This window comes from Balaenoptera physalus (assembly GCF_965194825.1).
Source record: "Balaenoptera physalus genome assembly, chromosome: 6".
In the NCBI taxonomy this organism is placed as follows: domain Eukaryota; kingdom Metazoa; phylum Chordata; class Mammalia; order Artiodactyla; family Balaenopteridae; genus Balaenoptera; species Balaenoptera physalus.
Genome location: NC_138885.1, coordinates 65999606 through 66024956, shown reverse-complemented (window position 1 = coordinate 66024956; position 25351 = coordinate 65999606). Strand labels below are relative to the sequence as shown.

The 25351-nt window shown below is 39.4% G+C and overlaps 1 protein-coding gene and 1 long non-coding RNA gene across 9 annotated transcripts in view; one reads left to right on the top strand and one right to left on the bottom strand.

The window, feature by feature from the left end:
- Window positions 1–13808, top strand: part of LOC309662597 — a 100078-nt gene extending 86270 nt beyond the window's left edge. For 6 of the 7 annotated variants that reach the window (XR_014264794.1, XR_014264795.1, XR_014264797.1 and 3 more), the window contains one exon: window positions 11735–13808. This is a non-coding gene — a long non-coding RNA (uncharacterized lncRNA). The remainder of the gene's footprint in view (window positions 1–11734) is intronic. The other variant, XR_014264796.1, reaches the window with a different exon arrangement.
- Window positions 4875–25351, bottom strand: part of PDK1 (pyruvate dehydrogenase kinase 1) — a 45649-nt gene continuing 25172 nt past the window's right edge. Inside the window, exons 9-11 of one of the 2 annotated variants that reach the window (XM_082465468.1) lie at window positions 13816–13926; window positions 10288–10401; window positions 4875–8160 (exon numbers count right to left, since the gene is read on the bottom strand). In XM_082465468.1, coding sequence (XP_082321594.1) covers window positions 8020–8160; window positions 10288–10401; window positions 13816–13926 — 366 coding nt within the window. In that variant the 3' untranslated portion in view covers window positions 4875–8019. The remainder of the gene's footprint in view (window positions 8161–10287; window positions 10402–13815; window positions 13927–25351) is intronic. The other variant, XM_082465469.1, reaches the window with a different exon arrangement.

The following is a 25351-nucleotide window of genomic DNA, read 5'->3' as shown; positions in this document are numbered from 1 at the left end:
AAAAAGTCTCTTGGCTGTTCGGCAGCTGCAGACCTTTTCCCGGACTCCCTCCCGGCTAGCTGTGGTGCGCTAACCCCTTCAGGCTGTGTTCATGCCGCCAACCCCAGTCCTCTCCCTGCAATCCGACCAAAGCCCGAGCCTCAGCTCCCAGCCCCTGCCCGACCTGGCGGGTGAACAGAGAAGCCTTGTGTGCTGGTGAGTGCTGGTCGGCACCGATCCTCTGTGCAGGAATCTCTCCGCTTTGCCCTCCGCACCCCTGTGGCTGCACTCTCCTCCGTGGCTCTGAAGCTTCCCCCCTCTGCCACCCGCAGTCTCTGCCTGCGAAGGGGCTTCCTAGTGTGTGGAAACCTTTCCTCCTTAACAGCTCCCTCCCACTGGTGCAGGTCCCGTCCCTATTCTTTTATCTCTGTTTTTTCTTTTTTTTTTTTTGCCCTACCCAGGTACGTGGGGAGTTTCTTGCCTTTTGTGAGGTCTGAGGTCTTCTGCCAGGGCTCAGTGGGTGTTCTGTAGGAGCTGTTCCGCATGTAGGCGTATTTCTGACGTACTTGTGGGGAGGAAGGTGATCTCTGCGTCTTACTCTTCAGCCATCTCCTCTCTCTCCCTCTTTCATTTCTTATTTTGTTTATTTGGGTCCTCTCTCTTTTCTTCTTGATGATCCTTGCTAGAGTTTTGTCAATTTTATTTATCTTTAAAAAAAAAAAAAGAAAAAAAAGCTTAGTTTTTTTTTTTTAATTCTCTATTTTATTTCCCTCCTATCTTCATTTCCTTCCTTCTGTTGACTTTGGGTTTTGTTTGTTCTTCTTTTTCTAATCTTCTAGGTGGTAGTTTAGGTTGTTTGAGATTTTTCTTGTTTCCTGAGAAAAGCTTCTATTGCTATGAATTTCCCATTTAGAACTGTTTTTGCTGCATCCCATAGGTTTTGTGAGGTTGTGTTTTCATCGTCATTTGTCTTGGTATTTTCTGATTTCCTCCTTGGTTTCATCATTGACCCACTGGTTTTTTTTTTTAGTAGCATGTTATTTAGTCTCTGTGTGTTCTTTTTTTTCCCCCATTTTTCTTTCTGTGGCTGATTTCTACTTTCATACCGTTGTGGTCAGAAAAAATGCTTGAAGTAATTTCTAGCCTCTTAAATTTGTTGAGGCTTGTTTTCTGACCTAGTATGTGGTCTATCCTAGAGATTGTTCCATGCACATTAGAAAAGAATGTGTATTCTGTCTTTTGTTTTTGGATGTAGTGTCCTGTAGATATCAGTTAAGTGCAACTGGTCTAATGTGTCATTTAGGACCTTTCTTGCCTTATTGATTTTTCTGTCTGGAAGATCTGTCCATTGATGTTAGTGGGGTGTTAGTCTCCTACTAGGTATTCCTGTCAGTTTCTCGCTTTGTGTCTGTTAGTATTTGTTTTATACATTTAGGTGCTTCTATATTGGGTGCATATATGTTGAGTGTAATATCCTCTTGTGTTGATCCCTTTATCATTATATAATGTCCTTCTTTGTCCTTATGGACTTTGTTTTAAACTCTATTTTGCCTGATATGGGTATTGCTACCCTTGCTTTCTTGTCATTTCCCTTTGTGTGAAATATCTTTTTCCATCCCCTCACTTTCAATCTATGTGTTTTGTGCCCTGAAGTGAGTCTCTTGTAGGCAGAGTACTGAAAGGTCTTTTTTAATCTAATCAGCCACTCTGTCTTTTGATTGGAACATTAATTCATTGACATTTAAAGTAATTATTGATAGGTATTTACTTATTGCCATTTTAGATCTGATTTTCCAGTTGAGTTTTGTAGCTCTTTGTTCATTTCTTCTCTTCGTTTTTTCCTTCTGTGGTTTGATGGTTTTCTTTTCTATTATGCTTGAGTTCCTTTCTTTTTAGTTTTTGTGAATCTATTGTATGTTTTTGATTTGTGGTTACCTTGGTTTTATCTACTTGCTTTAGACTGATAGTCATATAAGTTCAAACACATTCCATAAAAGATCTTTCTTTTCTACTCCCCTCCCCCACATTTTGTGAATTTGATGTAAAATAGGACATCTTCATGTTTATCCTTTTGCTGTTAATTGTAGTTATCACTTTTACAAAATTTGATTGTTTTGTAGTCTGTGTACTGGTTTACTTAAGTGACCTTCGATCCTTTGATATATTTACCTTTCCTATTGTGATTTTTCCTTTCCTATAGATTCTTACTTTTGTATTTAGAGAAGACCTTTCAAGATTTCTTTCAGGGTAGATTTGGTATTGCTGTATTCTTAGTTTTTGCTTGTCTGAGAAATTCTTTTTCTCATTTTACTCTAAATGAAAATCTTGCTGGGTAGAGTATACTAGGTTGTAGGTTTTTCCCTTTCAGGACTTTGAATATATCATGCCACTCCCTTCTGCCCTACAAAGTTTCGGCAAGGAAATAAGCTGATAGCCTTATGGGGGGTTCTCTTGTAACTGACTTTGTTTTTCTCTTGCTGCCTTTAGAATCCTCTTTTATCTTTAACTTTTGCCATTGTAATTATGGTATGTCTTGGTGTAGGTCTGCTTGGGTTCATCTTGTTTGGGACCATCTGTGCTTCCTGTACCTGGATATCTGTTTCCTTCTTTATGGCTGAAAACTTCCCAAACTTAATTTCTTCAAATACATTTTTGATCCCCTCCTCTCTAACTTCTCCTTCTGGAACCCCTATTATGTGTAGATTGGCATGCTTTATATTATCCCATAGATCTTGTCTGTTGCTTTCATTTTTTTTTCCCATTGGTCTTTCTGTCTGCTGTTCTGATGGGGTGATTTCCATTATTTTATCTTCCAGATCACTTATTCATCCTTCTGTGTTATTTAGTCTGCTATTCATTGCTTCTAGATTGGTTATCTTGGTGATTGAATTGTCTAATTTTGATTGGTTCCTCTTTAGAGTTTCTAGTTCCATGTTACAGTGATCTGCGTTTCTATCAATACTCTTTCTTAATTCCTTTAACATTTTTATTACCTCCTTTTTGAACTCAGGGTCTAGTAGACTGCAGTCTGTTTCATTAATTCTTTCAGGGGATTTCTCGTGTTCTTTTAATTGGGAGTAGTTGCTCTGCTTTTTCATTTACTTAACTGTTTCTCCTAAAATCATAGAGACAGAGAAGGTTATCTACTGTGGTCTTGAAGGGGTGTTTTTATGTGGGAACATCCCTGTGTAAGACTGTGAGTCCAATATTTTTGGTGCAAGGGCTGTTTTTGGTATGGAGGCCAGTCACTTATTTCCTTAAGAGTGTGCTGGCCATTATTCCCTTGATAGTGGGTGTGATTGGTGTTGTGGTGTCCAGAGCCTTCACTGGATGCTGGGCGGGGCCTCCTCTTTGCTCTGTGGCCATCATATCCCTGTCAGGGATGGGGTTTGCTGCCTGGTTGTTGGAGTAGAAGCCTTGAGGGTCAGGTTTGATAAGGCTTCATCGCCCTTAAGTGTGTGCTGTGTCTCAAAGGAGGTGATTGCTGAAGCAAGTGAGGCCCCTGTGGTCACAGCAAACCTATGTGCTGCCCATGCAGGTATGTTCAGTTCTGCCCGGAAGCAGCCCAAGGTCACGTCGCTTTCTCCGTTACGTTCATCCCAGACCTAGTGCTAGGCTGTAGTGTGGGGTGGGCTGGTGCTGTGGCTGCAGGAATGGAGGTGGTTGTGCTGCTGCCTGGGACTTGGGCTGCCTCCACGACAGGCCTCTCCCAGGACCTGTCTGCCCCAGATCTGGCCCCAGGTTACAGTGTGGGGTGGGTGGAACTGGCGAGCTCCCACTGGGAAACAAACTGCTGTGTATTCCTCCCCAGGGACTGTCTGCACAGAGAGATGCGTCTCTGTGGCACCACTCTGTGTGTGTGCTGGCAGTGGGTTCCGATGCTGGACCTGTGCCCCGCTGTTCACGTGCTGACAATGAGCTCTGAGGTTTGGCCTAGACCACAGCCCAGGCCCTCCAGGCTGTCTCCATGCAGGTAGAGTCCTATCCCAGGGCCTATCTGCCTGAGATTCAGCATCTTCCCACTGTGCGTTCTGGCAGCCCTGCTCTGCACGCCTTTGGGACTGGGAAGGGCAGTAGGTGGCAGCTGTCAGCACTGGTCTCCCTCCACCCTGATTGCTAGGCAAGTCAGCACGCACACACTCCCTGCAATCAGACTCCAGGCCACTCCAGCCTCTCCCAGCAGACCTCCCAGCAGGCAAGGGGGCTCCCCAGAGTGAGAGCCTGCCCGTGTGGACCTTTCCTCCTTCACAGATCCCTCCCAGGGGTGCTGGCCCCATCCTGATGCCCTTTTTTTTTTGTTTATGTGTTTCATCTTACCCAATTACATGGAAAATCTTTTCTGCAGCTTTGGCTGTGTAAGAGATTTTCTGCCAGTTTCCACTTGGCTTTATGTGAGAATTGTTCCACATGCAGGTGTATTTTTGATGTGTTTATGGCAGTAGGTGAGCTCCACATCCTCCCACTCCACCATCTTGATCCTCCCTCCCCCAAATGGTTTTATATCTATAATAATATAGAATTTTATGGCCACCCAATTTTATGGTCATCTCATGTCATAAATTTGAAAAAGCTGGCAATCTTGTCTCTCGCTATTAAAAGCCTATGGTTAATGACTGCTGAAGAAACGTGAAGAGTGGGTAGTATATGCCTAATTATTTCCAAACGTGTAAACAGAAAAGGTGCAGTAATTTAAGAATGCCAGGACTAAGCAAACCAGCAGTACGTTCTTTTTTGACATACATAAAATACTTCACGCCACATTTTTTCAAGTGCATTCAGTTTGACTGTAAGAAAATTTAATTTTGGGGGCCAGAAGTTAATCATATACAGTATTTGCAAACCAACTTAACCCTGATTACTCATCTGTTTAAAACGTCACATTTATGGCACAGCAATTGAAGATGCAAACTGAAATTGGTTGATTTTTTTTTTTTTTTGGCTTCCTCTCTGATTGGCTGTTCACAAGGCCACAAAGGGACCCTAACAGTAGTAGTCTGTTTCCCTGGTTCTTTACCTATGCAGTCCTTTTATGGAACTTGTTGGCTTTAATAATGAAGGGAAGATTGATGGTCATATCCCATTGATCAGGAACAGGACAGGAACCTATCTTTGACTAGAGGAGTTTAATTTTGACTTTCAGCTGGTACAAGCAGAGAGTAATGCTGGTTAAATTAAGACTTTTCCTATATTACTTATATTGTGAAAGTTATTCAAAGAGTATACTAACATAACCTCTTGAAAATCACATGAGAAGATGTTCATTTATGCAGTAAGTCAGTCATCTGTGGATGTTTGGATAATGAAAATCTAGCATAACTGAAATCATACAAACCACTGCCTGCTTTCGCAATTAGAATGTACACGTTGGAAATCTCAACACTTCCTCTACCAAGCATAGTGAGGTGCACTGTGAGCCACCTAGCTTCGACTTTTTGAATGTTTACAGAAAGCTGACCCTTGATGATGAAAGAGACCTTTATTTTAAAAAACAATTATATTTTTAAAAACCTAAATTGGGTCAATTTATTTTCAGAATAAGAGTTGATCCATGTTTTCAGTTTATTGCCATACACAAAACATTTTATAAAATAATAGGGTAGACTTGCCACTTCAACATCTTCATGTAAAAACTTCACAGTGCAAGAAAGTGATTACCATTAAGTATGAAGACATCTAAAGCCAGCTAGTATTTTAAGTACAGGGCAGAATACTTTTTGTGATTCTTCCTAAAAAAAATGTTGGCATATTCATTAAATGCCCAGGTTACAAAAATCACTTAGTATCCATTTCTTATCTTTCAGTATATTTTTAAAATATACATGGCATCATATTAAATGCTGGTGGGGAAAAATAGTGTAAGAATCTAAAAACTTTTCAGGTAGCACAATAATTTAAAACCAACTAGGAGAAAGCATTCCCCCAAATATTTTTGTATGTAACTTTGTGTCCCTTACCACAGTAACGAAGTAAAAAAGCCATTACACCTTAAAAAGAAGCTAAAGGAAAAGATTTCACTCTTCCTTTGAAAACACAATTTCTTAGCTCTTAAGAGAGAAACTTTAATTTTGTGTGTGTGTGTGTGTGGGTGGATCTTAAGTAAAAATATCAAATTTATGTCAGTTGTACAAATGTCTCATTTAGGAAAGAAAGTGAATACTTTGAGTCAAAGGCTTCGAAACTATTTCATCATTACAAGAAAAGTGTAATTTTAAGCTAAAACTGTGACACATTGAACTAATATAAATCATCCACTAGCATATCCTATTGTTCATCATAAAATCCATAATTAAGGAGTAATAGGTAAAAGATCTTCTTCCAACATTTGGTCACATCAGCTGATCAGCCCTGGGCAAACCCCACACACCCCGAGTTTCAGGATCCTCATCTCTTATGTGAGAGTCCTGGGCTAACGGCCCTTTAACATCCCTTCTAATTTACAAATTTGTATAGCACTGTTAAGCTTACATAATCCTTTTGAGAATGAGGTGTTTCAACTCAATGTATTTACCAGATAAAGTTCCCCATTTAAGTGGTAAAGCTGTTCTTTAAACATTTAAAATCTTACTTTAAAATTTATTTTCAGTGTACTTCCCTGTCACCTTAAAAGATGAGGTAAGACTAACAACTCAGTCTCCTGACTTTCATGGTCTCTTAGACCAGGCGCCTGACAGTGATCAGCAGATACAGCTTGAGCCCTCACTCCAATTCTGGGCAGCTTTGGGCTATACTCTCAGTCTCAAAAACGAAGATGATACCACCTGTTTGGTATCTCTGTCTTAAAGCCCAACAGAGTTATCATAACATACTGAATATACCAAAAATCTGTATACTACAAATTAACACTCGAATGCAAACATTCGAATGTGATAAGCCCAAGGTGACTTTTTCCTGATAAAGTATAGATATTTTTCATAACATGTTTTTTGTCAGTACCTGTGCATTTATGGTTCTAATCCTTTGGTTACCTGACTCTTCTGTAGCCAACTCGTCTCTTGCTTCCAATTATGCTTCTAATTGCACCAGTTTGTTCCTAGAGTCTAGAAGCCTGACCTTTCAATAGGTGAAAACCAAAATCTAAAGATCTGTTATGTTAGCAAATGTGGTATCATCATTACTCATTTTAAAAGCGTGGCTTCCTAACTAGGTGAGGCATCAGACTCATCTAGGAAGTGTTATAAAAATTGAGATTCCTGGCCTCCAGCCGCAGAGTCTGATTCTGTATGTCTGGAGTAGGACTCAGAAAAACTTTCTCAAACGCTCCCCCAGGTAATCTCAACAATTGTTAGTACAGTTTTTGGGACTCACTGTTCTGCCCTCAATTTCTTAAATTCAATTTAGAATTTTAGCAGCTGTTAGGTTTTAGTATAAAAATTTCCCATTGCATTAATCATAAGCACATTCAAAGTAGATTGCCCATGATCTTGGCTTAGTTTCATAGGAAATCAATCATTACAATCCTTTGCAATAAAATTAAAACACGATAAATTAACTTCAGAGTGAAGACAATGCATGTAGATGCTGAAAGGTGGCTGGTTCTACACTCAACAGGGCAACTGTTTACTGCTTTAATTGTAGTCAGTCATGTAAATCTGTAGATCATCTTATTACATCTGTCATTACTAAATAAAGGCTGGCAGAACTCCTCTAAAACAGAAAGATGGCTAACTGGCTAATCGATATTAAGGAAATGTTTCTAGCGGACATAAAAGTATTTCTTGAAAAACTACACAGCTTCCTGTAGAAACCTAAAGACTTCTATGCTTCTGAAGTCTACCGTAAAGAGAAAGTTGACCAGAACTACAGTTGTTTAAAAATACGTTCAATTAACTGTGAAAATTTAAGTGTAAAATAGGTACAACTTCATCCTTTAGGAGATTTAACGGGCATAAATGGAATTTAACTTACCACTTATTCTATCTACCCAAATAGTTAACTGTGAAAACGACACATGAAGTATTTGGTATAATGTAGTTCTGAACACCATCCCTTCCAAATTTAATAAAAAACCACATCTGGATTTTCCAGGGGTCCCAAGTGTGTCTAGGCACTGCGGAATGTCGTCATGTCTTTTGGTTCTCTGCTGGGAACACACCAGTCGTCAGCCTCGTGGTTGGTGTTGTAATGCTTCCAGGCAGCTTTGTTATACACCGGGAGTCTTTCTATTGATTCTGTTGACAGAGCCTGAAAGTCAAAGCAGGACCTAAATCAGGCATTTTTTTAGAATGCATTATTTGAGGAAAATCTACAATGGCAAAAAGGTTACTACAAATTAAACAATACTTATTGGATCTGTATTTTATCAAACATAAGACCATCTGCATACATTTTAAAATAGAGCACATATTTGAAACGTGTTATTTACTAAGCCTATGGCAACTGCTTGATGTGCATGTTGAGTTTATTGCTTGCGGTAATTCTCCAGCCAGCCTGGGAACTGCTGGATTGAAGTTTTACACACGTGTGATAGACATTCTTATAAAACATGACGAACAGAAGTTGGTTAACTGAAAAGGTCAGTTAAGTGTAAAAGCATAAAAATTCACATATGTACCTTAACATATGTAATCGTACAGTCATTTAAATCGTACAGTCATGAAATCTGGGTTTGATCCTGTGTCTTCTCCTACATTAAAGTCACTAATTTTAGTTACAGCATACATGATTTCTGCATCATGCATAGCTGACCCTCTGTATCACCCCCCCACCCCGCATGCATACCAAAGTCTGCCCATGCTCAAGTCGCTTATATAAAATGCTGTAGTATCTGTGTATCATCTTTACATAACCTCCTGTATACTTTAAATCATCTCTAGATTAATTATAATAGCTAATACAACGTAAATGCTACACAAATACGATGTAGATATTACGTAAATTAGTTGCTGATGTGCAGCGAATTCAAGTTCTGCTTTTTGCAACTTTCTGGAATTTCTTTTTTCTTCAAATATTTTTGATTCGTGTTCGGATCTATGGATATGGAACCCGGGGATACAGAGGGCTGATTGTAATTTCATGTTTCCAACATATTATCACAATTAATTCACCATTCTATTTCAGCTTCCCGTGTATCATTGAGATAAACTATGTTCCTCATTATCTTCAAATTAGGATATTTTGGTAGGATTTCAACCTTAAGCCACAGGTATTCCCCAAGATGTAGAAAATATTGAACTGGAAGTCTCATTCCAATAATAGTAAGGAAGGACCTTAATTATTCTACAAGACTTCATGTATTCTATTTTTTTCCAAAATGGAGCTAGAAACCTTTCACCTATACATCATATTCTCTTTATGCTGGAACTCCTTGATCTACACACTCAAACAAAAATGTTCCATTTGATGATAAAAAGGGCATCATGAAGGCAATGTTTTTAAGTTCCTCACAATTGAGATGGTTTAAAAAAAGAAAATTATCTTGAAAGAACTTAACCTTTTCAGACAAATTTTACTTTTTCTAATGTAAAGTCTTCAGCATTTCCTATAAAATAGGTGCCATCTAGTGGCCAGAACAAGAAACTAGCGTCGCTAAAAAATTAGGTACCAACAGCCCATTGCTGAACTAATCCAGTGTTTTCTATCCCTGTAATTTATACTGATTTGTCAGATAAACACATGGAACAACCCAGGCAAGTCTGTTTCTACCAGGTGAGCTATATGCTTACCAAGAGTCACCTGTAATTGTTCCTAAATCTGTTAATATACTTAAATCTGTCATTGTAATTTAATCTAAGTATTGCTTTTAACAAAGCACAAAAAATGGGCGAGGGGGAGTTCTTTGAAAACTAAGATGAGTGTTTCATAAAGACTCATGAAGGAAAGCCACATAAAAATTGCTGTCAAATCAGAAGACAACTGTAAGGAACTGCATAATAATCAACAAGGATTACGTACTTGGCTGTTTCTTTGATTAAAGAAACCAAAACAATGTAAGTATAGCTTCTGCAAGAAAGACAATTGAAACTTCAATCTGCAGACCCATATGCAAATGAAAGGCCTCAGCAAGTACATCAAAAGGCTGGTGAATCAATGTCAATTCATGTGTCTTATCTTACAAATTTAATTTTAACATAAGTTTTTGACTCCCTACTTTAATCCAGTTTTTTTTCTATTAACAAAGTCCTGATCATTATAGATGAGCATTTCTTACCCATAGTCAAAGAGATCATTTGTCAAAACAGATGAGATCCTTGTTATAAAAACATTTTTATATTTTAATAGCACGAGGTAGAAGAAAATTTCATTACAGTTAAATACTGGCATCTTATAATCAAAGATGTATCATTAAGTCCAGAAGACTATGGTCATTACCTTAATGAAGATAACGGCATCTGTCCCATAGCCCTCTAGGGAATAGAGCTTTAGGTCTCCTTGGAAGTACTGTGCATAAAGGCGTGATATGGGCAATCCGTAACCAAAACCAGCCTGTTTGATGAGAAAAATGAAATTCTATTCGGAAAGCCACACACTGAAATACTTCTCTAATTAAAATAAATGTTATTGGAGTATCCCAGGGCTATCAGAGCCCGCATCTATAAGATCAGTTAATAGTTAAGTATTAAAAATGATCAAGCTGCAGCCCAGTTGAGTACTGCATTAGACGGCTTCCCTCTGGTCATTTAAAGTTCCTCAGTCTTCTTATTTGTATAAAACGACCTGTGGGGGTCTAGAAGCAGCACGTTTCTCTTCTTTATTGCCCGGCTCCAGAGCATCCCAATACTGCTTTCGGTGATACTACATAAAACATGTTCCCTCTCAGGAGCAAGAGTAGAGAAAGCCTGGTGGCAGCCTACAGATACATCTCATGGCTTCACACCATGAATTGCAGCCCGTGTTCTGAACCTGAAGAGATCCCTAATAGTTCTCTTTTAATGCTCACTGACAGGTCACTTCCCCTGCTTAAAAATCTTCGAAGCACCCCAAAACCCACCCCACCCACATCATCCCAACCCACTGCCTAAATATCCAAGCTTCTAAAAAAGAGCTTTCAAGACTGTAAGATCAGGTCTGTGCCACCCACTTTCCAGTCCAGCTGAAGTAAATCTCTGCTCCTAAGTTCCTCAAACAGATCATGTTATTTTTCACATCTGTGTCTGTTCATTCTGTTCCCAGTATCTGGAATGGCCTTCTTTACCTGGATAAATCCTACCAATTCTTTAATACAAAGAAGAACATTTGGATAAATGTAAAAAAGGGTTTTATCACCAACTCAGATGTTCAATGACATTCCATATAGTACTTCAGTAAAGAGTGTATGTGGATTCAGGAATCAGTGCTATTAACAAATCCAGGCTCTGGCCTTATCTACCTCTATCATTTATTACTTGATTTTTTTTTTTAGACCAGAGTTTCTGTTTACCCCTCCAAATCAACTATCCATTCTCCACATTTCTCCTCGCCCTGGGAGGCTGCCTGAACAGATGTCAGTGGATTTCTGTGCCCTCTGGTTCCAGTGGGTCTAGCCAATGGGGAACCCAGTAGGAGTTACAAGGGAGTCAAGTCAGGGTATTCATCCCCTGCTTCTTTCTCACTGAGGTTGCTTCCCCTGGGCAGGCTGGGTCCCTGGAGAGTAAGCAGCTGCTCTGCAACTTTCCCTTCTGGGTTCTGCTGACCTCTCCTTCTCCCCTTGAGTCAGGGTGGTGACAGCTCTGCTGCTGCTAGCCAGGATTCCTGTGCTATCCCACCCCTATTTCTATAATTTGTCTCTTTGTAGATAAGCCTTCCCTGAATTATCATAATTTGAGCTATCTCTTTCCAGGTGGGACCCTGATACATTAAGTGGCTCTAGAAATGGCCCCAAGAAAACTGCATGAGCAGGTGGCTCGGGATCCCATGGTGCCTGATCTACTTTATCACTGCCTCTCCCTGAACCTACCACACCTGTGGACCCATCAGGCTTCCCCTATAATAGTTAACAGAAAAGTAAAATGGCATGGGCCTGGTCCACTGCTGGATCTACACAGTGTCCCACACCAGCCACAAGTGGACTGCCCTTTCACTACAGCCTCCCTCAGGGCTGGGCCTGAAAGACAGGAGTGAAAGCAAATCCTACCAGTGGGTGGAATTCAAAGTGGAACACCTACATGGACCATGGGCAGTGGCGAACGGGCTGGCTGGTCAGAGACTTGGAAAGAACAAAACTGGATGAACAGAGAAGGTCTGGAAGAGGGAAATGTGGACAGCCCTCTCCGAACAGGCTTACAGTGTGAAGACATTCCATACATGCCAGATGCCCACCAGAAGGCATCCATGTGGAAGAAGCTCTCAGTAATCAGGTATGACCTGATGACCACTCCTGTGGAGGTCAAGCAGCCTTTCCCCGGCTGCGCCAGTGCTTGCCTGCTGGGTCCACTTACAAAGGGGTCATGACATCAGGAAGGAGGCTCTGTAAAAGCTTAACAACAGGCTTACCCTCGGTCAGGCTGTGTAGGTGTATGGGCAGCCTGAGCCGCATCAAGCCTCCTGTTTTCTTAAAAATTCAAGTAAATTTTGCATCCTAAACAAACACTTACATGGCATTCACTATGTGCCAGGTACTATAAAAAGCATTTTAGATATATTAACTCAATCTTTATAATAATTCGATTTTTTTTTTTTTTTTTTTTTGGTCACACCACGCTGCATGTGGGATTTTAGTTCCCCAACCAGGGATCGAACCCATACCCCCTGCAGTGGAAGCACGGAGTCTTAACTATTGGACCACCAGGGAAGTCCATAATTTGAAATTTAACGCTGGGGAAACTATGGTATTGAAAAGTCAAAAATATTCCCAAGGCTACACAGCTAGGATGTAGTAGAGCTGAGAATGGACCGGACAGTTTAAATTCAAAGTCTGGGCTAGTACACTATGCTGCTCTCCACAAAAATTCTACAATGTTTGTTCACTACAAAAGCAGCATATCCCTTTTCTCCACTTCTTAGAGTAAAATCAGAATCTAAGAAGATACTGGTTGACCTTTTCTGTCCCACGGCACGTGGACGCCTACCCGTATCTCAACTTGAAGAGCACATTCCTAGAGCAATCATTTTAAAAGTTTGGTAAGACATGAACTGTATTACAGTTGTAGCTACAGAATCTGTGCTGTGTAACTAGAATGTGCTGTACAATTAGAATGAAGTCCTTTTAGTAACTTCCTAGGAAAAAGCCTAAAATAGACCCATCTTATACTGTTTTTAATCACGTTACAGCATAACTCCAGTGTATATGCCAGAGAACCTTCAAAGCCTGGAAGAACAAGAGCTTTTCCAGAATTACAGGTAAGAGATTTGGCAAAGCACTTTCTGGGTGTTGGAGGACCATGAATGAGTCCATTCAAAAGCTAACCTTATTAAAACCTGAAAATAGGTGACTATGATCAATTAAAAAAAACCCATCAACGCAATTATCATTTGAGCCATTTTCAGGTTGGCAATTAAACTGATCAGAGCTCTAGTCATACTTCTCAGTCTCAAACATGTAATCTTTCTAATTACAAGTACTTGAGGGGGAAAAAAAAACAAACACTGAAGATTAAACCAAGTACTAGTGAAGCTGGTAATTTAGGCTTCACATTAGAGATAGTATATCAAAATGTGGTTTACCACATGGAAACTACTGACACAGCACTATTAAGCTTGGCAACAAGAACTGTAAAACCATACTCCTTGTCCTATGCTCTTATCATTTTTAAAAACAGTATTTTAAAAACTATAAATTTAGAGGAAAGTGGGGATTTTTCCCCCTTAATAGCTTCCTTTCGTCCTTGTGGTGAAACCTACACAACGGCTTAACTGATTTATGTGGTAACTTATTTTATGACAAGTCACAAAAACCTGCTTCACAATTTCTTGATCACATACCAAGGGCACTGCTCGGGACGTCTCAACACGAGGCCGGGGTGCAGTTGAATACATGTAGTTGAAGAGTCGGTCAATTTTCCTCAGAGGAACACCACCTCCTCGGTCACTCATCTAAGGTAAGAAAGGATCATGGCCTGTGACCAAGTCCCAGAAACAGCAAAATACCAACACATGCTGTGTCACCATTTAACTGCTGCCTGAAGAGCTCTGCTTTCCAAAATGAATACCACGCGATCCAAGTTGCGAATGTAAACATTTCCCTCACTGCTGGACTTAACCCCTCTAATATGTAGAATTCTAAGACATAAGGAACTCCACTGCAATACAAATTTCAATGCTGTGGCTTTGTGTAAATATTGCAGTCACATTAATGATGCAGTACAGCACACACTGGGGCACAGGCTTAGCTTATCTTGGACGTAACAATAAATTTGTAATTCCTTTCTGGCAGTTTGGCAACCAGATGAAACATGCATGTACCCTTTGACCCAACAATGTTTATCCTGAGAAAATAATCCGAAAAGCATGCTAAGTATGTATGAGAATATCCATCACAGCACTGTGTAGAACAGCTAAAACTGGATTACCACCTAAATAGGGGGCTATTTAAGTAAACTAACATACATTCTAAAACAGAATACTATTTCGCCACTAAATATTAGGTAGAACTGTATGTACTGGCATGAGAGGCTCATAAAATATTGTTAAGTAGCAAAAAAAAAGGAGAGGCATTTATGACATTCTAATTCTGCAAAAATTATAATGAAGTCTAACAAAATATAATTTTATTGTCAATGGAATTATGAGTGATTTTCTTCTTTTGGGGTTTTAGTTTCTTACTTTTTTTCCACAACTACCTCTATTATGGAAAAAAACGTATAATTTCCATTTTCAGGGAGGAAAAAAACAGAACCATTTCATTGTGTTTTAGTGTCTCATCTACAAGTAATTTCACAGCATAGTCTCCCAGACAACTTTCTGGTGAGTTATAAAGGACATAGTTCTTTACATTGTTCTTACATCATTTTCCAACTCAAATCATATGGTAGATTGAATTTAGTAATTTATTTAGATTGTCTTCATTGTTTTCCTTCAGTTAACATGGACTTGTTTTCCTAGCTATTGTACAGCTTATCTTCTAATCTACTTCAGCCATTTTCCCTTGTCACAAAATCTAAATTGATTCTACTATCTATAATATTAACATGGTTGTGATATACAAACCTGCTTTTAACATATGTATATAGATATACAGTAAAAACTGTACGGAATGATATGTATTAAAAAGCCAACTTGAATGGCTTATAGCTGAGTTTTTATATAGTATCTAAAAATCTTTATGTGCACATCTATTACTCTCACAATGGAAATTCATAGCTGTTTTAATTTTTAAAATACAAATCTGCTTTGAAATATCATTTGAAGACTGGCCTCTGATGTCTATAATTAGATAACTACAGTATAAAAATATATAAGAACTTTATTAAGAACTTGTATATGTAGCATTATGCTTGAAATTGTTCTTGGCTATGAATTGAAGCCCTGTGAAGAGATTTATTTTAGTAAGATAAATGAAGGGCTCTGGGTATTTTCTGAGATCCATCAATTTGTTAATTATTCATCCTTTAATTTAATGCTCTGCTGCACATTTGCTGGTAACATGAGTCAGAAGTGTGGTTCTATAAATATTAAGTAAACAACACTAAGATAAAAAGGTACACTTCAATAAATATTTCCTGATTTTCCTTAACCTTTTGGTCAGAAACACTACAGCAATCCAACAGGTATGAAACAAGAAGTGATTTCTAGCCATAGGTTAGTATGATAAAAGCAGAGAGTGGAACAGAAAGGCCAGGGGTGACTCTGAGAAGTGTCATCTCACTGGAGGTGAAGGGGTAATCTAAGCTATGGAAATATAGTTAAAAACTGATAAAGGTAACTGCTTTTGCTTTGCAGCCAATAATGTAATAAACTGGAACCAGTACATTTTTAAAGTGGTCAAAAGAGTTTCCAAGAGAATTGTAACAGGTATTATAACAGAACCTGAGTTCTTTGGGAAAAAGGGACAGAGGGAATAACGGAGAGACAGACACATTTGGTCTGTGTATATTTAAGACAAAAAGGGGGGGTCTGGGCAAGATGGTGGAAGAGTAAGACACGGAGATCACCTTCCTTCCCACAGATACATTAGAAATACATCTACACGTGGAACTGCTCCTACAGAACACCCACTGAACGCTGGCAGAAGACGTCAGACCTCCCAAAAGGCAAGAAACTCCCCACGTACTTGGGTAGAGCAAAAGAAAAAAGAAATAACAGAGACAAAAGAATAGGGACGGGACCTGCACCAGTGGGAGGGAGCCGTGAAGGAGGAAAGGTTTCCACACATTAGGAAGCCCCTGCGTGGGCAGAGACTGCGGGTGGCAGGGGGGGAAGCTTCAGAGCCACGGAGGAGAGCGCAGCCACAGGCGTGCGGCGGGCAAAGCGGAGAGATTCCCGCACAGAGGATCGGTGCCAAGTAGCACTCACCAGCCCTAGAGGCTTGTCTGCTCACCCGCCGGGGCGGGCGGGGCTGGGAGCTGAGGCTCGGACTTCGGTCGGATCGAAGGGAGAGGACTGGGGTTGGCGGCGTGAACACAGCCTGAAGGGGTTAGCGCACCACAGCTAGCCGGGAGGGAGTCCGGGAAAAGGTCTGCAGCTGCCGAAGAGACAAGAGACCTTTTTCTTGCCTCTTTGTTTCCTGGTGTGCGAGGAGAGGGGATTCAGAGCGCCGCCTAAACGAGCTCCAGAGACGGGCGCGAGCCGCGGCTATCAGCGCGGACCCCAGAGACAGGCATGAGACGCTAAGGCTGCTGCTGCCGCCACCAAGAAGCCTGTGTGCAAGCACAGGTCACTCTCCACACCGCCCCTCCGGGGAGCCTGTGCAGCCTGCCACTGCCAGGCTCCCGTGATCGAGGGACAACTTCCCCGGGAGAACGCACAGCGTGCCTCAGGCTGCTGCGACTTCCCGCCGGCCTCTGCCGCCGCAGGCTCGCCCCGCATCCGTACCCCTCCCTCCCCCTGGCCTGAGTGAGCCAGAGCCCCCGAAGCAGCTGCTCCTCTAACCCCGTTCTGTCTAGGCGGGGAACAGATGCCCTCAGGCGACCTACATGCAGAGGCGGGTCCAAATACAAAGCTGAACACCAGGAGCTGTACGAACAAAGAAGAGAAAGGGAAATCTCTCCCAGCAGCCTCAGAAGCAGCGGATTAAAGCTCCACCAACAACGTGATGTGCCTGCATCTGTTGAATACCTGAATAGACAACGAATCATCCCAAATTCAGGAGGTGGACTTCGGGAGCAGGATATATTAATTTTTCCCCTTTTCCTTTTTTTGTGAGTGTATGTGTGTAAGCTTCTGGGTGAGATTTTGTCTATATAGCTTTGCTTTCACCATTAGTCCTAGGGATCGGTCCATCCATTTTTTTTGTTTGCTTCTTCTTTTACTTAAAACCTTTATTAAGAAAAATTTTTCTTAATAATTTTTTCCTTATTTTCTATTTTTAAAAATTAAAAAACTTTTAAGTTTTTTCATATTTTTTATTTTAAAAAATTAAACTTTTTTCTTAATAAATTCTTTTCTTAATAACTTCTTATTTTTATTATAAAAAATTAATAAATCTATTTTTGAAAATTAAAAAACATTTTTTCTTAATTTATTCGTAATAATTTTTTTCTCATTTTTTAAATTATAATAGCTTTATTTTACTTTATTTTATCCTCTTTCTTTCTTTCTTTCTATTTTTTCTCCCTTTTATTCTGAGCCGTGTGGATGAAAGGCTCTTGGTGCTCCAGCCAGGCATCAGGGCTATGCCTCTGAGGTGGGAGAGCCAGCTTCAGGACACTGGTCCACAAGAGACCTCCCAGCTCCACGTAATACCAAACGGCGAAAATCTCTCAGAGATCTCCATCTCAACATCAAGACCCAGCTTCACTCAACGACCAGCAAGCTACAGTGCTGGACACCCTATGCCAAACAACTAGCAAGACAGGAACACAGCCCCATCCATTAGCAGAGAGGATGCCTAAAATCATAATAAAGCCACAGACACCCCAAAACACACCACCAGACGTGGACGTGCCCACCAGAAAGACAAGATCCAGCCTCATCCACCAGAACACAGGCACTAGTTCCCTCCACCAGGAAGCCTACACAACCCACTGAACCAACCTTAGCCACTGGGGACAGATACCAAAAACAACGGGAACTACGAACCTGCAGCCTGTGAAAAGGAGACCCCAAACACAGTAAGATAAGCAAAATGAGAAGACAAAAAAACACACAGGAGGTGAAGGAGCAGGGTCAAAACCCACCAGACCTAACAAATGAAGAGGAAATAGGCAGTCTACCTGAGAAAGAATTCGGAATAATGATAGTAAAGATGATCCAAAATCTTGGAAATAGAATAGACAAAATGCAAGAAACATTTAGCAAGGACGTAGAAGAACTAAAGAGGAACCAAGCAATGATGAAAAACACAATAAATGAAATTAAAAATACTCTAGAAGGGATCAATAGCAGAATAACTGAGGCAGAAGAATGGATAAGTGACCTGCAAGATAAAATAGTGGAAATAACTACTGCAGAGCAGAATAAAGAAAAAGAATGAAAAGAACTGAGGACAGTCTCAGAGACCTCTGGGACAACATTAAACGCACCAACATTCGAATTATAGGGGTCCCAGAAGAAGAAGAGAAAAAGAAAGGGATTGAGAAAATATTTGAAGAGATTATAGTTGAACACTTCCCTAATATGGGAAAGGAAATAGTTAATCAAGTCCTGGAAGCACAGAGAGTCCCATACAGGATAAATCCAAGGAGAAACACGCCAAGACACATATTAATCAAACTATCAAAAATTAAATACAAAGAAAACATATTAAAAGCAGCAAGGGAAGAACAACAAATAACACACAAGGGAATCCCCATAAGGTTAACAGCTGATCTTTCAGCAGAAACTCTGCAAGCCAGAAGGGAGTGGCAGGACATATTTAAAGGGATGAAAGAGAAAAACCTACAACCAAGATTACTCTACCCAGCAAGGATCTCATTCAGATTTGATGGAGAAATTAAAACCTTTACAGACAAGCAAAAGCTGAGAGAGTTCAGCACCAGCAAACCAGCTTTACAACAAATGCTAAAGGAACTTCTCTAGGCAAGAAACACAAGAGAAGGAAAACACCTACAATAACAAACCCAAAACATTTAAGAAAATGGGAATAGGAACATACATATCGATAATTACCTTAAATGTAAATGGATTAAATGCTCCCACCAAAAGACACACACTGGCTGAATGGATACAAAAACAAGACCCATATATATGCTGTCTACAAGAGACCCACTTCAGACCTAGAGACACATACAGACTTAAAGTGAGGGGATGGAAAAAGATATTCCATGCAAATGGAAATCAAAAGAAAGCTGGACTAGCAATTCTCATATCAGACAAAATAGACTTTAAAATAAAGGCTACATTACAAGAGACAAAGAAGGACACTATATAATGATCAAGGGATCGATCCAAGAGGAAGGTATAACAATTGTAAATATTTATGCACCCAACATAGGAGCACCTCAATACATAAGGCAAATACTAACAGCCATAAAAGGGGAAATCGACAGCAACACAATCATAGTAGGGGACTTTAACACCCCACTTTCACCAATGGACAGATCATCCAAAATGAAAATAAATAAGGAAACACAAGCTTTAAATGATACATTAAACAAGATGGACTTAATTGATATTTATATGACATTCCACCCAAAAAAAACAGAATACACTTTCTTCTCAAGTGCTCATGGAACATTCTCCAGGATAGATCATATCTTGTGTCACAAATCAAGCAGTGGTAAATTTAAGAAAATTGAAATCATATCAAGTATCTTTTCTGACCACAACACTATGAAAGTAGATATCAATTACAGGAAAAAAACTGTAAAAAATACAAACACATGGAGGCTAAACAATACGTTACTAAATAACCAAGAGATCACTGAAGAAATCAAAGAGGAAATCAAAAAATACCTAGAAACAAATGACAATGAAAACACAACAGCCCAAAACCTATGGGATGCAGCAAAAGCAGTTCTAAGAGGGAAGTTTACAGCAATACAATCCTACCTCAAGAAACAAGAAACATTTCAAATAAACAACATAACCTCACACCTAAAGCAATTAGAGAAAGGAGAACAAAAAAAACCCAAAGTTAGCAGAAGGAAATCATAAAGATCAGATCGGAAATAAATGAAAAAGAGATGAAGGAAATGATAGCAAAGATCAATAAAGCTAAAAGGTGGTTCTTTGAGAAGATAAACAAAATTGATAAACCATTAGCCAGACTCCTCAAGAAAAAAAGGGAGAAGACTAAAATCAACAGAATTAGAAATGAAAAAGGAGAAGTAACAACTGACACTGCAGAAATACAAAGGATCATGACAGATTACTACAAGCAACTATATGCCAATAAAATGGACAACCTGGAAGAAACGGACACATTCTTAGAAATGCACAACCTGCCGAGACTGAACCAGGAAGAAATAGAAAATATGAACAGACCAATCACAAGCACTGAAATTGAAACTGTGATTAAAAATCTTGCAACAAACAAAAGCCCAGGACCAGATGGCTTCACAGGCGAATTCTATCAAACATTTAGAGAAAAGCTAACACCTATCCTTGTCAAACTCTTCCAAAATATTGCAGAGGGAGGAACACTCCCCAACTCATTCTACGAGGCCACCATCACCCTGATACCAAAACCAGACAAAGATGTCACAAAGAAAGAAAACTACAGGCCAGTATCACTGATGAACACAGATGCAAAAATCCTCAGCAAAATACTAGCAAACAGAATCCAACAGCACATTAAAAGGATCATACACCATGATCAAGTGGGGTTTATTCCAGGAATGCAAGGATTCTTCAATATACGCAAATCAATCAACGTGATACATCATATTAACAAATTGAAGGAGAAAAACCATATGATCATCTCAATAGATGCAGAGAAAGCTTTCGACAAAATTCAACACCCATTTATGATAAAAGCCCTGCAGAAAGTAGGCATAGAGGGAACTTTCCTCAACATAATAAAGGCCATATATGACAAACTCACAGCCAACATTGTCCTCAATGGTGAAAAACTGAAACCATTTCCACTAATATCAGGAACAAGACAAGGTTGCCCACTCTCACCACTATTATTCAACATAGTTTTGGAAGTTTTAGCCACAGCAATCAGAGAAGAAAAAGAAATAAAAGGAATCCAAATCGGAAAAGAAGAAGTAAAGCTGTCACTGTTTGCAGATGACATGATACTATACATAGAGAATCCTAAAGATGCTACCAGAAAACTACTAGAGCTAATCAATGAATTTGGTAAAGTAGCAGGATACAAAATTAATGCACAGAAATCTCTTGCATTCCTATACACTAATGATGAAAAATCTGAAAGTGAAATTAAGAAAACACTCCCGTTTACCATTGCAACAAAAAGAATAAAATATCTAGGAATAAACCTACCTAAGGAGACAAAAGACCTGTATGCAGAAAATTATAGGACACTGATGAAATAAATTAAAGATGATACAAATAGATGGAGAGATATACCATGTTCTTGGATTGGAAGAATCAACATTGTGAAAATGACTCTACTACCCAAAGCAATCTACAGATTCAATACAATCCCTATCAAACTACCACTGGAATTTTTCACAGAAGTAGAACAAAAAATTTCACAATTTGTATGGAAACACAAAAGACCCTGAATAGCCAAAGCAATCTTGAGAACGAAAAATGGAGCTGGAGGAATCAGGCTCCCTGACTTCAGACTATATTACAAAGCTACAGTAATCAAGACAGTTTGGTACTGGCAGAAAAACAGAAATATAGATCAATGGAACAGGATACAAAGCCCAGAGATAAACCCACGCACCTATGGTCACCTTATCTTTGATAAAGGAGGCAAGCATATACAGTGGAGAAAAGACAGCCTCTTCAATAAGTGGTGCTGGGAAAATTGGACAGGTACATGTAAAAGTATGAAATTAGAACACTCCCTGACACCATACACAAAAATAAACTCAAAGTGGATTAAAGACCTAAGTGTAAGGCCAGACACTATCAAACTCTTAGAGGAAAACATAGGCAGAACACTCTATGACATAAATCACAGCAAGATCCTTTTTGACCCAGCTCCCAGAGAAATGGAAATAAGAACACAAATAAACAAATGGGACCTAATGAAACTTAAAAGCTTTTGCACAGCAAAGGAAACCATAAACAAGACGAAAAGACAACCCTCAGAATGGGAGAAAATATTTGCAAATGAAGCAACTGACAAAGGATTAATCGCCAAGATTTACAAGCAGCTCATGCAGCTCAATAACAAAAAAACAACCCAATCCAAAAATGGGCAGAAGACCTAAACAGAAATTTCTCCAAAGAAGATACACAGATTGCTAAGAGACACATGAAAGAATGCTCAACATCATTAATCATTAGAGAAATGCAAATCAAAACTACAATGAGATATCATCTCACACCGGTCAGAATGGCCATCATCAAAAAATCTAGAAACAATAAATGCTGGAGAGGGTGTGGAGAAAAGGGAACACTCTTGCACTGTTGGTGGGAATGTAAATTGATACAGCCACTATGGAGAACAGTATGGAGGTTCCTTAAAAAACTAAAAATAGAACTACCATACAACCCAGCAATCCCACTACTGGGCATATACCCTGAGAAAACCATAATTCAAAAATAGTCATGTACCAAAATGTTCATTGCAGCTCTATTTACAATAGCCAGGACATGGAAGCAACCTAAGTGTCCATCATCGGATGAATGGATAAAGAAGATGTGGCACATATATACAATGGAATATTACTCAGCCATAAAAAGAAATGAAATGGAGGTATTTGTAATGAGGTGGATGGAGTTAGAGTCTGTCATAGAGTGAAGTAAGTCAGAAAGAGAAAAACAAATACAGTGTGCAAACACATATATATGGAATCTAAGGAAAAAAAAAAAAAGGTCATGAAGAACCTAGTGGCAAGACGGGAATAAAGACACAGACCTACTAGAGAATGGACTTGAGGATATGGGGAGGGCGAGGGGTGAGATGTGACAGGGTGAAAGAGTGGCATGGACATATATACACTACCAAATGTAAAATAGATAGCTAGTGGGAAGCAGCCGCATAGCACAGGGAGATCAGCTCAGTGCTTTGTGACCACCTAGAGGGGTGGGATAGGGAGGGTGGGAGGGAGGGAGATGCAAGAGGGAAGAGATATGGGAACATATGTATATGTATAACTGATTCACTTTGTTATAAAGCAGAAACTAACACACTATTGTAAAGCAATTATACTCCAATAAAGATGTTAAAAAAAAAAAAAGACAAGAAGAATGGCACTCTGATGACAAATATATTGTGAAAGAGATGTGAAAATTGAAAAACTCTAAAGATTATTTGAAGAAAAAAATCAAGAATCATAGAAACATAAGCCTACGCCAAGGAAAAGGAAAGAGATTGTGAAAGAGAAGGGCAGTGTGGAGTAATGTCAACAGGAAGACAGAGGAAGAGAAGTTTGCCAATTACTTTGAAAATTTTCTCCTCAGTGCATGAAATCACCACCTCTCAATGTCATCTGAGACCTGCCATCCGTAACGTCCTGTTTCCATAACACTAGGCTCCCTGGGCTAATATATGTGGATTTTCAGGTCCACAGGAAATGAACCACTACTAATTTGATGACAGTTCTGAAGGCAGGAAATTTACTAATCCTGAATTCACCCATACCTCCTGAAGTTTCTTATTCAACAGCTTTTTAAGGTCCGGTTTGTAAAACTGCCAACAGTGAATGGACCAAGACATTTAAGTTTTAATTTATAAGACATGTGGCCATAACACTTACGTTATTTACTGAATATAGACCAAACACCAAATCTGAAACAGTAGCTAAACTTGTAAGTCATAAAAAACCAATTCTTTCACAGGATTTTTAGCAGAGGGATAAAAAGTAAAAAAATGTCAATAATTTCAACAAGCTAAAAGAATGGGGGGAAAAAAAACCCAGGCCTTGATTCTGAAAAGTCTAGAGTAAGTGATGGGGATGAAAGCTCTACTGAAGAAAATTAAAGCAAGCATTTAACATGGAAAGCGCTAACAAGAGCAGATGCAGTCATGTGACCTGGATGTGAGGGGAGCCTGATATAGCTCAGGGCTTGTACAGAAGCTTCTGGAACAGTCTGTTCAAAACCCTTATAAGCCTTTCTTTTTTTAAACAGCTTTATGGAAATATAATTCACATACCATACTATTCACCCATTTAAAGTATACGACTCAATGGTTTTTAACATACAGGCATACCTGTGAGATATTGTGAGTTCATGTCCAGATACCATAATAAAGCAAATATCACAATAAAACGAGTCACTTGAGTTTTCTGGTTTCCCAGTGCCTATAAAATTATGTTTACACTTATCCAGTAGTCTATTAAGTGTGCAACAGCATTATGTCTAAAAAAAATGTACATAAACATTAATTTAAAAATATAAAACAAAAGACAATTAGAATATCAAAGATCACTGATCACTACAATAAATACGATAATGAAAAAGTTTGAAATATTGCAAGAATTACCAAAATGTGACATAGAGAAATGAAGTGAGCAAATGCTGTTCGTAAAATGATGCCAACAGACTTGCTCAACGCAGGGTTGCCACAAACCTTCAGTTTTTTACAATAATGCTGCAAAGTACAATAGAGTGAAGTGCCATAGGACAAGGTATGCCTCCGTTCACAGGTATGTACAACCACCACCACAGTCAATTTTAGAGTATTTTCGAGAAACCACGGGCTCTTTACTGATTACACTCCTAAGCAACCACTAATGTATCTCTTGTCCCTATATATTTGTCTATTCTGGACTTTTCATATACATTAAGTCATAATGGGTGGCCTCTTGTGATTAGTTTCTTTCACTTAGCATATTGTTTTCAGTGTTGTAGCCTCCATGTTGTAGCATGAGCCAATACCTCATTCCCTTTATGGCCGAATAATAGTCCATCGTATGGATGTACCACATTTCTGTTGATCTATTCGTCAGCCAATGAACATCTGGGTTGTTTCTAGATTTTGGCTACTGTGAATAATGTTTCTATGAACACTCATGTATAAGTTTTTGCTTAAATACCTGTTTTCAAGCTTTTGGGGTATATACCCAGGAGTGGAACTGCTGGGTTATTATGAACCTTTCTTTATACCAGACAGACAGAGTCCCTAAGCAAAGCCTGTCCCCCAGCACAGAACGAGTCACTGATGAGTGCTGAAGAGCTCAGTGAACCTGGATCCATACAGTGATGGATGACCACAAGTGATGGAAAGCCAGCTGCAGACCAGCAAGCTAAAGCACAGGAAACACAAGCAGAAAAAGGGACGAGAAAGACCATGCTGCAGCACAACTGATGCCCCAAAACAGAAGACATA